Below are 13,053 nucleotides of genomic sequence, written 5' to 3'. Positions count from 1 at the left end.
ACATTCATGTCGACATATATAATAGAAATAATATAGTTTACAATATTAGCTAGCATAATCTTTGTCCTAAAAACTTTTATCGATCCACGATGAATCATACATCAAGATATATTCACGCAACATCGAAATCATGTCATGTTCGTTTAGGTTTCGACCAAGTGTCGTGCAATTATACCGCTTAGTACCTCGTCCTAGTATATAAACCGCCCGACTCCCGCCCTCATCCGCCACCGCCGGCCGAACCCCAAAAGCATTCACATTAAAAACTAAACCACTCGGCCGAGCAGGAGCCGTAGCCCCGTCAACGTCATCCGGAACACCTTCAGGACGTGATGCAATAACCGCATTGACAACATCAGGATCCGTGCAACACTCGAACCTCAAACTACAATCGGGAAACGCCCGAAGGGCAGGATCGTCATTTATCGTCAGCCACGCGCTCGCGATATCCCGATGCTTGTAGTTAGAGTAATGACATGTGGCGGTGAAGTCCCACAAACCGTCTTCAAGGTTTAAAAGTAAGGTCGGGAAAAACCACCCTGAACGTATGCTGCTGCGCTTCACGTCGATCAGGGCAAGCGGGACACCGATCGCCGCTAGGTTATCGATGAGGCGGTAGAAATGGCCGCTTATGAAGTCAAAGTTTTGGGCGCGTCCGGACGTTTGACTCCGGTCTGCTGACGTGGCGTATACGACAAGCATGCCTTGAAAATCGTCACGTAGGGGCCCGATGCTACCGAGCACGGATGAGATAAATGCGGGAAACTTAAACTTATTGCTAAGGGGCGATTTGGGGTTCATCCGAGCAGCAAAAGCGGCCGGGTCGTGATTTTGGAGGATGAACCGGAGTCGGTTGTAAGTAACCGAAAGTGCGGTATCAACCATCATGTTAACATCACATATTATTTTGTTAGTAATGTCGTCTTCGGTTATACCACTGTACCGAACACGGAGTCGTGAATGGACGGAAAAAACAGGTTTAGACGAGTCTTCATAGCGGTTGCAAGATGCTCTAAATCGACCTCGTGAACGGTCAGTTTTTCATTATAATGTATCGGGTGCCTGACGAAACAGCTTGGTGAAATGTGGCTCCGGTAATCATCCCATTTGCACCTGTCAGAATAAGATAATTTACTTAATTTCTACTCGTAATTTGACTAGGGCTATAAACGAGCCGAGCTGGGGTCGTGGTTCGGGCTTAGCTTGGCTTGTTTATTTTAACAAGTTGAAAAGATGGAGAGGCAGATTATATGCATTATTATGGTTTTTTTTGTACAACATATTTAAAGATGGAGAAACAGATTCAACAAATTATATGCATTATTATTGTTTTTTATTGTTCCAATATTTTTATATGTTATTATCAATATTACTATTAGTATTATTATTACTTCTACTACAGTTATTATTAAAATTTGAGGTTTCATTTAAACAAGCCAAACACGAGAGCCATGAGCCGACGCGACCCCACCCTGCCTCGGCTTGTTTACCAGCCGAGCTAGGTTGGCTCATTTACAAATCGATTCGGTTCGGCTCGTTTACAATGAAACTTTTTCAGGTGAGGCGAGAGCTTTTTTAACAACCCTGTAATTGACAAATCCGGTCTGATATATTTCTTTCCAAATTTTATAGACCGAAAGCCATATCGATTCTATAGATATGAACTCAGGTATTAAAACTTTAAGAATCCATGCATAATAGATTAAACCAACATTCTGCAACGAAAACAGTGAGTCGACTCACCTGGTTGTCTTTTCAGTCTGAGTTCCCGAAACCTCATTTGGTCCATTGTTCTCCTCGGGTTCTAAATCTGGATAATTTCGGTGGTTCAAAGAATGCAACCAAACAGCAATGGTTCCTTCTTTATGCTCGGTTGATGCAATGTAAGGATAAATATGTTTTAATTTAAACTCTTCGGCTTCTTTCACATAATCTTTCATCGACACTTCTTCATGGGTGTCTTTACATTTCTGGTTATAATTTGTGAAAAAACACTCCTCTAAATATAAACCGACTTCTGGAGCTGTAGGCACATTAACTTTAACATCCCTAAATCATCATAAACGAACCAAACAGACATAAACGGGGCATGTTGGTGTTCATTCATTTAGCTTTAAACAAACAAACAATCAAACACGAGCAACTAAACAAACGAGATATTCTTGTTCGTGTTTGTTCATTAAGAAAATAAACATGTTCGTGTCCATTTATATTCGTTTGTCAATAATTTAAACAAACGATTCACGAATGAAAATGAACAAACATAACTGAACGTAGATGAACAAACATAAATGAACGCCGACAATAAGTAAACGTTAACATTAATCTGTTATGGCCTAGAAAAATAAGAAAACTAAATTAAATTGCAACGGTTCATATTTTAGTTTTATAAGCAATTAGCCGAAAAAAATAAAACGAACAAACTTTAAAAACATAAACTAATGAACATGACGTAGTGTGAACGAATAAACGAGACATGCGTTCATTTAACTAAATGAACAAAAAAAGTGTCCGTGTTCTTTCATTTATTTTATAAACTAACTAAGCTAAACGGTTCATTGAACGTTCGGTTTGTTTAAACAGTTAGCCACCACAATTTTACTAAAAAATAGATTACTTCATACCAATCATTAATCTATTGAAATTTAGATATTTGTTTTTTAAGGTTAAAATAATAAAATGAATAACTCCCAACAAAATGAGAGTGATGAATACAAAAGTTATGAAAAAATAAACTAACTGTTGTAGGGCAGTTTGAATGAACGATTCCGAAGCACAATTCCTCATAACAGCAACAGCAACACCGATCATCTTCCTTATCTGGTGAAGCATAAAGCTCTGCCCAACAACTTCACATTTCACAAATTCTATCCCATCAATTGTCACAGTGGTGTCGGCACAAAACGATATAATGCACCGGTTAGCAGCCGGGTCGGTCGCATTCATTTTTGTAGTAAAGTTATGGAAATTATGAGTCCCTACGTACTGTTTAAGAATCTTGTTAAACCTCTCTTTCTCTTTGTCACCGTAATGAAATACATTCTCGTTTGCAGCATCAAAATTGGGATTATTATCACAGTCATTGCCTGAAGAAGATGGATTTCCCAATGATTTAGTGTTCAAGGATTTAGGCCTGTAAACGAACAGAACGTTCATGAACTTGTCGAACGAACATGAACAAAAAATATTTTCGTTTAATTAAACGAACGAACATGAACAAAAAAAATATTCGTTAAATTAAACAAGCAAACATGAACACACATTTTGTTCGTTCATTTATGTTCTTGAACGTCCGTGTCTATGTTCGTTCAATCTTCATTTATATTCATTTGTTTATGTTCGTTTATATTCGTTCGTTTAAATTTTAATAGATACACGCACACACACTCATAAAAGGGGCTCGTTTAAATTATATGTATACACCCATGAGTTTGTATTCATGAAGGAAATGGCCAATTATGTTTATTTGTTTATGTCCGCCTGGATTCGTTTCCGTTCGTAAACTGTTCGTTTAGGTTTTAAACAAACGAACACAAACAGTTCCCATTTTCTTAACGAACGAACAGAAACTAAAAATCTACTTGATTATACGTTCGTCTTCGGTTTAAAGTTAAATGAATGGACACAAACATGCCCCCGCTCGTGTTCGTTCAATTCATTGTTTACCACCATTCCTATTACCTAAAGGCGTCCCATTTGCACCCCAAGTGCTCAACAAAATGCCTGACCGAACTTCAACCTTCTGCCCTCTCTCCGAACACTCCCAACACCTAACCAGCTCACTCCCCGACCCGACACTCGCCAACACGCTCTCCCTATCCCTATGCGCCGCACAATCCAACGCAAACACCGGCAACAAATACACATACCGCCTCTGATCACAGGACTTCTTCGCACTAAACGTATTCGTCACTCGCTTAAACCCGAACACCCGAACCCGATCACCCAACTTATCATTAACCCCCTCCACAAACAACCCAAGTGGGTCCAGTTTAAACTTCCCGGACACCACCTGGCCTAAGGCGCTGACCCCTTTATCGGTTCGGGCGGCCCGGGCGAAGTGGAAGCGTTTCGGGCAGTCTCGGTCGGGTTGGGAGATGGCGTGGGAGAGGTAGAGAGCGTGGTGGAGGTCGGATTCGATGGTTTTGGCTCCTGGGTTCCTTTGCATGCCTTGGTAGCCTGCTCCGGAGTAGGCCAAGAGTATGGCGAGTGTGTGTTTGGCGTTGGAATCGGTTGAAGGGGTTGGGGTTGGGGTTTGGGTTTGGGTTTGATTGTCCATTGATGATGGTGCTGTGTGGGTTTGGGGTTTGGATTTTGGGGGTGAATAAACGGAAAATGAAAAACCCTAAAAAGTTGGCTTTAGGCCGTTAGTGAAAATTTTCCTGATTAGAACATTTATACGACTTGTATAAGGCTATAAAGGCGTATACGTCACACATGATTGATAAGTATATGAATGGGACAACTTTTTGTAGCTAATACAGCCCGTATAGATCTTCAACAACTTATATAAACCTGATGCAAAACTGGCACAACTCAGGGCTTATACAATTCGTCAATTTGTATAGGCCTATACGAGTCGTACATGCGAAAAGTGATGCATGAAGATCCAAGGTTGTGTATGAAGATCCTAGTCTTTCATTTTAACTACTAACAGTAAAGTTCGACAGGTTAGGGTAACTCGATGGTAAAAGCAATGTTGTAAGAGTAGGTTTACATGGCCAAGTACTCCATGAGTACTCGCTACAAGGTATGTCGCCGATGCGAGTTTCTTTAACTCCACCTAGTTATTAAAATCGATCAAAAGTGGTCAACCTTAGGCCTTAGCCAGAATCACATCTGGTAGGTGAACTTGGACCAATTTGTGACTTAAAATAATAAAACATAATTCATATTTCTATAATATTAAAGAACAAATACCATTTTTTTTAATTAATGATTACCAATTTTTAGAATAATTTATTATTTAAAAATGCATTTCTCTTATTTTTGATATTCATCTATTTTGTTATAAATATTTGTACACTTATGATATTTGGCATACATATAATATCCAAAAATTAATTTTCTTTATATTTATATTTACCATGTACAAGTATTCTCTGAGTATTCGAGTACACCCAACTCTCCAGTCAGCTGCCTAGGGTCTGCCTAGCGACTTTTGTAGCCTTGGTTAAAAGACGATCTCATATGCCTGTGATCGCAGATAACGCTTGGTATCTCAAGCCTATTGTCCCCTTTTATGAGGAAAACTCGTTGCCCAAAGGGCCACTACGGTGAAACCCGGTTGAGATCAAATTTGAATTTGAGACCTTGCAGTCTGCAGTCGAAATCTTCATTCATTTCTGGTATCAGTTGAGTTACAGCTCTGTAACATCCAACTTTTGTTAAATAACAAATAACGGAAAGTTTTGTTGTTAACTGTGTGTCGTTAAATTAGTCGTGTGTTAAGTGTTTGGATAATATTGGATTTGGAATTGTAAGTGGGTTGTGGGGCCCATAACCCCCCTTATATAAACCCAACCCCTCATTCCTTTCACCATTTTCCTTCCTTTCACAACACACACACTCAAGAACACACGCACTTTCTCTCTACATTCCGGATCCAAATCCGTGTTAAAGGAAGAACGTATCGTGGTTTCAAACACCATAAAACAACAAGAATCACGTTCAGATCTACGAGTTGGTCCAGATCCGAACCGAACCCGAAGCAAAAAGGTGAGTTTTGGTTTAAAAGGGGTAAGTTTTGTAGTTGATTCGACATGCAAACTGATAGAACGATAGATCAGGTTGTAGAACGTAAGAAAAACATAAACTTGGTAAGTTATAACCTCACGGGAGTGTTGTAGGACAACAGATGATGATCGGACAATGAAAAAAACACAGGTATACAAAGTTGGTACGACCCAAAACTCATAAAAAGAGTAGAATCGGGTCCTAAGGAAAGTCTCGGAGGAAAATGGCCTTAAAATAGTGAAAACGAAGTAAAAAAAATGGGTTTTTCGCATGAAAAGGAAATCGCATCGCATGACCATGCGAAGCGAAAAAGTCATGCGAAGCGAAATACTTCCATGCGAAGCGAAATTCCCATGCGAAGCGAAATACTTCCATGAGAAGCAAAATTCTTCCATGCAAAATTCCTCCCATGCGAAATTGTTTAAGTTGCTATTAAAACGTGACCCGATTCATTTTCTGATGCGTTTTTGATAAAGGACCTATTAATGAAAATAAAATTTTTCCGAGCAGACCTGGTCAGCTCAACCCCAGCCAGGGGCTCTGCCCCTCGGACCCTGCTAGGGGCTGCCGCCCCTAGACCCCGCTCCAGGAGCGCTGCCCTCGGACCCCTGTTAGTTGAGGGTTTCCTTAACTTAGATGTAGGAAGTAATAGTATTGGATAATTGACACGCATGATGTATTATACAGTTAGTCGTGCACAACTAAGGAAGGGCATTACCATTAACGGCGAGAGAAACCGACTCCAGGTGAGTTCTAGCCCCCTTTATCTGTTATGTTTTCGGGACTGTGTGCACACTCCTATGTGGTAGATAATACACTTACTTGATTGATAAAGTGTATGATTGTGTATTGAATGTATTGTTACATAATGATTGTATGAACGAGTATGTATATATATTTATAACTAGATGATAAGTAAAGTACGCACGTGTGATAAAGGTATGGTTATTCGAGACAGAAGGGACCAGACCCTCATAATATCTGAGATGATAGGGACCAGACCCTCATAATATCTGAGATGATAGGTGTAACGCCCGTTAATTTCCGACTAAAGGTTTAATCTTGTAGTGTTATGTACACCTTTCGGGCTTGACCCGGCATTCTTCCGTGAGCTCTTGGCCACCCTCGTAAACGTTTCTCACTTAACTTTTCTTACAAATTCGACCATTTGTAAAGTGGAGGGGCTAGGATGTATTATTATTATATTATAATACAAAAAATAAAATAAAATAAAACCCTAACACCCTAGCTAATCCCGATCGGCGCCTCCTCCCCCTCTCTTCTCGATTTTCGTGCAAGACCAGCCCATCTCCGGCCATCCAAAGTTCAATTCCAGGTCGGTATTAAGTGTCTACAACTATTTTTCACCTTAATTGATCATATTAACGCGCTTATTGGTCGTTAGGGTTGAGTTTTGATTATAACAATTTCTGACAGATTCGTACTCATTTATTGTAGGGCCTGTAACTTGATGATAATCCATTGTTTTTGATCTATTCTCCTTTCCATGATGTTTTACTTTGAGTCTAGTTTCCAGAAAGGTATAATACATAATTTTTGGACGAGATTTGAATACTTTTTATGCTTTTATAAGATCGAGTGTCAAAGCTGATGCGGAATGACGGATTCTGGTCTGTCTTCCTGACATCATAACCTTTTTTCGACAAGTCTAAATTGGTTGGTTCCACTTCTGGAAGTTAATATTTTGAGTAGGAACCAAACCCAATTGAAATCGTTTAATTTGGCTGGGTAATGAATTTTATAAAATTAAAACCATTTTGTTGCGCACTGAAATAGCTGCACATACCTTTCTGTGTTGGAGAAATTTTTATGATTTTTGTGTCCACTAGAAAAATATAATAAAAATATTTTTATAAACTTAAGATATTTATGCAACACTGTTAAAAATTTAATAATTTAATTCCATGTTTTTCATATGTAATAAAATACATCTTTGCATGCTAAAATCTGCATCTTATATTCGTTATTGATCGATAAGTTTGTTTTAGGCTTAACCGGTGGCTGCCCTTTCTCGCATCTTTCGGGGCTGTTATAATTGAAGTTTGTGCTCCGTCATCTTCTTAGGTATGTCTAGTGTAATATACTTTAGTATCATGAGTTTTGGCATTCGTTAGATTGGTCAACTGTTGATGAAGTGAAACTTAGGTTTCGGTTGTCTAGTTTGTCAATTGTTGCGTCTAGCGCGTTGTTTGAGGGAATTAACAACCAATTCAGATGTTGTAGCCTTGGTATGATTTGTTGGCTGTGAAAAACTACATTTTTATGTTATTGGGCCTGAATTGGTTGTCGGTTACTCAAACGGGTCGGTACGGCGCAAATTCGCGTTTATTGGTAATTTGTGTATCGTGCTTGCAAATTACCGACCCATCTAACTCGTGTAGCGTCGTGTGGACTTGTTGGCTGTGATTTTACTAAATTTGGTCCACACGGGGCTGAGTCGGTATCTGATGTGGTCTAAAATATACATATTATTATATAAATATTTTCTACACTTTTAAACACATTTTATTAAACTTTTAACAAATAAGTGAAACTCAAACATATTCTCTATAAATTTTAGTCTTTCATTTTCTTATCATCAAATCTCTTTCGATATCAGTTCTACAAAAGTACAACTTTATTTACATGATGACATTTAATGAAAATAATAAATGATAATATATATATATATATATATATATATAAAGAAAAGAATAAATGCACTATGTATAATATGAATAAGAGATGAGTTAGGATTGTAGTCACGTGCATTTTTGCAAATCAAAACTAATCTGATCAAATTTTGCTATAGGGCCGGTTAACATTATTGGGCTTTAGGATTGGTTAAAACAATTACTTGGACTACAAGAGATTAAGGCTGGAGCAATAATATAAAAAGGGGGTCCGCCCCTGTTTTCGAGGGAGGCAAGTCAGAAGAGTCAAATCCTACAGAGGGCAACCGCAAGAGAGAAGAAGACAAAGGAAAGCACTTTGGTTCGAGCAGAGAGCGTCTGGGTTCAACACCTACTCATCCAAGAATCATTATTATTTGGTTTGAATTTATTGTTTTCGTTATGAATTCATTATTTGAACTTATTTATTTTCTTTTGTTCTTGAGTATGGTTGTTGGCTAAACCCCTAGACCACCTAGGTTTATGATGAACTTTTGTTGACGTTGGATTTTAGTTTGGACTTTGCTTTTGTTATGGTTTATGATTAAGTAAGAGGTTTCCTGTTTTCATTCGATGCATATGTGTACTTAGGATTTTTTGATGAGTTTTATTGTTTCACAATTTCCTTGGTGATTGTCTGTCATATGATAGGATTCTGTTAGGTCATCTACTGTGTGTTTTTGACTAGTTTATGGTTGATTTGCAATAAGCCATAGGAACAATATTAATAAATCAAATAGACCTAAGTGTGCTGCTAATCTAAATAGCTGAGAGGTGATAGATTATATGATAAGTCTTGGTTGTTTAAGATTTCTAGATTTAGTTCTTCGTAAGGAGTCCGTCTAGGTTTGATTTTTCAGCCTTGTTTATCTAGTCGAGTGAATTCTTTAAACTACCTTTGATTTCCGCGTTGTAAGGTAGGATTTCTTATAGAGGTACTTATCATAAAATAAGTTAGTGACCGTAAGGGAGTCTAATTAAACTGGTATTTTTAAGAACTTAATAGAAATCCATAGGTGTCGTCTTGAGAAGGGTCAGGGGTCCTGTTCAGGTTTTCTTTAAGTGGGAATTTTATGATCCCAATTCCATAACATGCATTTTCCAACTAATTGACAATTGATACAATAGGATTCTAGCCTAGGTGGTTGCTCATCATCATCTGAATTAAGCCCAAGTCCTAAGTTTAGTCGTCTTTAGTTTTAGTGATTAATTTAATATTAGTTTTTATATTTTGCATAATCTTAATTGTAATATCCTTTTTCTCAGTATCTAAGTGCATAATCAACCCGTTAACGCGCGTATTCGATAAAGTCAACAAATTTCGGGGGTAAATTGGGAATCCTTTGTCCCCGGAATTAACTAAGGGTGGTTTTGGTAAATACATGGCCTCAGGGGCTGAGGTAATTGAATTTGGTAATGTCAACGCTTTAGGTCAATCAAATCATGTTAGAACGTCTCGTAGGATAAACGAGTCGGTACGTTTAGTTAGTAATCTTTGTGTGCAATCCGACAGACTTGTAAACTGTGGATTGGCTTTGAAGTTCTCAAACTCTTTGGTGTTTGTGTGGCTCGTTTCAGGTGAGTTCATGATGCCCTTTTTACTCTTTTTACTTTTGGGCTAGCATGCACACCTAAGTGTTTTCTTACTTGATGAAATGTTTTAAACTATTTTGCATAAGCTTGCGAGTATTGGTAGGCCTTGGAATGTTATAGAATGTGTGTATGTATATATATTATTGTATGGCCAATATTTGGCGAATGTTGTAGTCGTTATCGACTACGGAATGTTACGTATGCCTACTTCGTGTTTGCATACGGATGGATGGTGATCTTGGCCGGGCCAAACTATACGACTCAGGTTCTTAAATCCTGTGGCGGGCCGCGAAAAGCCCGTGAGGGGGGAGGCTCGTGTGGCATGATCAACATCGGATGTTACGTGTTTGGGTTATACGTGTGCTCGGCCCTGAATGTTATTATTGAATGGTGATCTTGGCCGGGCCAAACTATACGACTCAGGTTCTTAAATCCTGTGGCGGGCCCTGAAAAGCCCGTGAGGGTGGAGGCTCGTGTGGCATGATCAACATCGGATGTTACGTGTTTGGGTCGTACGTGTGCTCGGCCCTGAATGTTATTATTGAGTGTTATATATATATATATATATATATATATATATTTATATATATAGGAATGCACGTATAGAGATGTTCATACGTAAGGATGATTATTTATTAAATGTGATGATCTAACTGATGTATTTCCGTTTACAGTTTTAAAACCATTGGAATGATTTATTTAATTGTCTATTATTAAAACTTGAACTCACTCAGCTCAAGCTGACTTTGTGTGTATGTTAGTGTGAGTTTTCAGGTTTAGAGGATGATGCTTACTGCTTGGTCGTGCTCGAGATTACTCGGGAGCTTGAAGGCATTTCGGGTCGAGGATTTCAAATAAAACAGATATTTTATTTATGTTTTATTTTTGGACACTTGTACCCGTATTTGGGATTTTTAAACACTTACACTTTTTCCGCTGTTATTTACTCTGAACTTGTTTGAATAAAATGAATCGTTTGGTTTTAAATTTTTGTGAATTTGTGGACGTGATTACCAACTGTAAGATTCTCGGGATTCGGGGTCTTACAATAGGGACCAGACCCTTATAATATCTATGATGTTTAAGATAGAATAGCTTATGGTATACCTGCAACATCCGTATTTTGAGAATTAATAAATAACGGAAAGTTTTATTATTATCGGTGTGTCGTTAGTTCGGTTGTGTGCGTGTTTGTGTTTGGATAAGATTGGAATGGAGGTGGATGGTGGGGCCCATGGCTCCCTATATAAGGCCATCCCCCATCCTTTCACCATTTCTTTACACAACACACACACACACTAGAAAACACACACTTTCTCTCTAGCATTTCGGATTCGGATCCAAGCAAAAGTAAGGAAGATTTTGGAGTTCAAGTGCCTTCGAATAGCAAGAACACGTCCAGATCTACGATCCGAACCAAACCCGAAGCAAAAAGGTGGGTTTTGGTTTAAAAGGTTGAGTTTTTTTTATGGTTAGTCTTGACATGCAAACCGATAGAAGGATAGATCGGGGTGTAAGATGGAAGAAAAACATGAACTTGATAAGTTATAACCCCACGAGAGTGTTATATGGTAAAAATGCGATGTTCGGGCCTTATAAAACGCAAGTATACAAAGTTGATACAACCCAAAACCCTTGGAAAGGGTTAAATCAGGTTCCGAGGAAGAACCATGAAGAAAAATGGCTTTTAAATGGTAAAAACGAAGAAAGGAAGGCATTTCGCTTCGCTCATCCATGAGAAGCGAAACACGCGTTTCGCTTCGCTCAGCCATGAAAAGCGAAACAGGTTATGCGAAGCGAAATTCTATGCGAAATTCCTCCCATGCGAAATTGTTTAAGTTGTTATTAAAATGTGACTCGATTAATTTTCTGATGCATTTTTGTTAAAGGACTGTTAATGAAAATAAAATTTTTCCGAGCTAACCTGCAGCTCAACCCCAGCCAGGGGCTCTGCCCCTTGGACTCTGCTAGGGGCTGCCGCCCCTAGACCCCGCTACCAGGGGTGCTGCCCCCGGACCCCCGTTGGTTGAGGGTTTCATTCACCTAGATGTAAGAAGTAGTTGAAATGGATAATTGATACCCGTGCCTTGTTACACAGTTAGCCGTGCACAGATAAGGAAGGGCATCACACTTAACTCCGAGAGAAACAGGACCCAGGTGAGTTTCTAGCCCCATTTCTGTGTTATGTTTTGGGGTTGTGTGCATACTCAATGTGATTAGTTAATACACTTACCTTAAGTGGTAAGTGTATGCCGTATGAATGTTTATAAATATACCTAATTAGTGTAGAAAGAGTTAAACGTATGTGTGAAGAGATATATGAGAACAGATATAGCTAATGAAAGAAAGGTATGTACGATATGTGTAGTGTATGATATGAGAGTTGAAGAATAAAGGGTTGCCTACCCTAATAATATAGGTGAAGAATAAAGGGTTGCCTACTCTAATAATATAGGCGAAGAACGAAAGGGTTGCATACCCTAATAATATATGCGAAGAATGAAAGGGTTGCCTACCCTAATAATATAGGCGAAGAATGAAAGGGTTGCATACCCTAATAATATATGCGAAGAATGAAAGGGTTGCCTACCCTAATAATATAGGCGAAGAATGAAAGGGTTGCAGACCCTAATAATATCTGCGAAGGTTATAGGGCGAAAGGCTCTTTAAAACGTAGAACGATATGTACGTATGAAATAACTAAATTAAGAAGAAGTATGAATGTATGGAAGTAAGAACGTAAGAGCGAATATAATATGTGTCTTCGGATATATATATATATATATATATATATATATATATATATATATATATATATATATATAAATGTGTAAGAATGAGAATGAGATGTATGTTATCTGCTTAACTAGAACTCAGTCAGCGTAGCTGACTTTTAGTATGCACACAGGTAAATAGATTGAAGGAGCTGGCTTGAGGATGTCACGTGGCAGGGAATGGAAGACTGGCATCTTGGAAAGGAATGTCATGAATTAATATGATATGTTTTAAGACAAGTGTACTTTTGTTAAGACAATATTCGATGATGTGTAAT

At 38.4% G+C, this 13,053-nt stretch overlaps 2 protein-coding genes across 2 annotated transcripts; both read right to left on the bottom strand.

Annotated features, from left to right (window-relative positions):
- Positions 1-911: 911 nt before the first annotated feature.
- On the bottom strand, positions 912-3,156 carry LOC143620807 (uncharacterized). Its single transcript, XM_077092410.1, has 3 exons — positions 2,741-3,156; positions 1,744-2,049; positions 912-1,113 (listed from the first exon to the last, which is right to left on the bottom strand). Exons 1-3 carry the CDS (start codon positions 3,154-3,156, stop codon positions 930-932), a joined length of 906 nt encoding a protein of 301 aa, XP_076948525.1. The 3' UTR covers positions 912-929.
- Positions 3,157-3,655: 499 nt separating this feature from the next.
- On the bottom strand, positions 3,656-4,279 carry LOC143620806 (uncharacterized). Its single transcript, XM_077092409.1, has one exon. The coding sequence runs from the start codon at positions 4,277-4,279 to the stop codon at positions 3,656-3,658; it is 624 nt and encodes a 207-aa protein (XP_076948524.1).
- Between the last annotated feature and the right edge of the window lie 8,774 nt (positions 4,280-13,053).

The sequence above is a fragment of the Bidens hawaiensis genome, unplaced genomic scaffold, assembly GCF_021521415.1.
Source record: "Bidens hawaiensis isolate Kalapana, Puna unplaced genomic scaffold, B.hawaiensis_p1.1 tig00002717_1, whole genome shotgun sequence".
In the NCBI taxonomy this organism is placed as follows: Eukaryota; Viridiplantae; Streptophyta; class Magnoliopsida; order Asterales; family Asteraceae; genus Bidens; species Bidens hawaiensis.
Note: the sequence above shows the minus strand (reverse complement) of the source record. Positions and strands in the feature narration are given on the sequence as shown.

Excerpts from the sequence above, each read along its gene's own strand:
- LOC143620807 (XM_077092410.1), bottom strand. The coding sequence starts at position 3,156 with ATGAACGTTCTGTTCGTTTACAGGCCTAAATCCTTGAACACTAAATCA. Across the intron at positions 2,050-2,740 it reads ATTCAAACTGCCCTACAACA|GGATGTTAAAGTTAATGTGC; the intron begins GTTAGTTTATTT and ends ATGATGATTTAG. Across the intron at positions 1,114-1,743 it reads CAGACTGAAAAGACAACCAG|GTGCAAATGGGATGATTACC; the intron begins GTGAGTCGACTC and ends TTATTCTGACAG.
- LOC143620806 (XM_077092409.1), bottom strand. The coding sequence starts at position 4,279 with ATGGACAATCAAACCCAAACCCAAACCCCAACCCCAACCCCTTCAACC.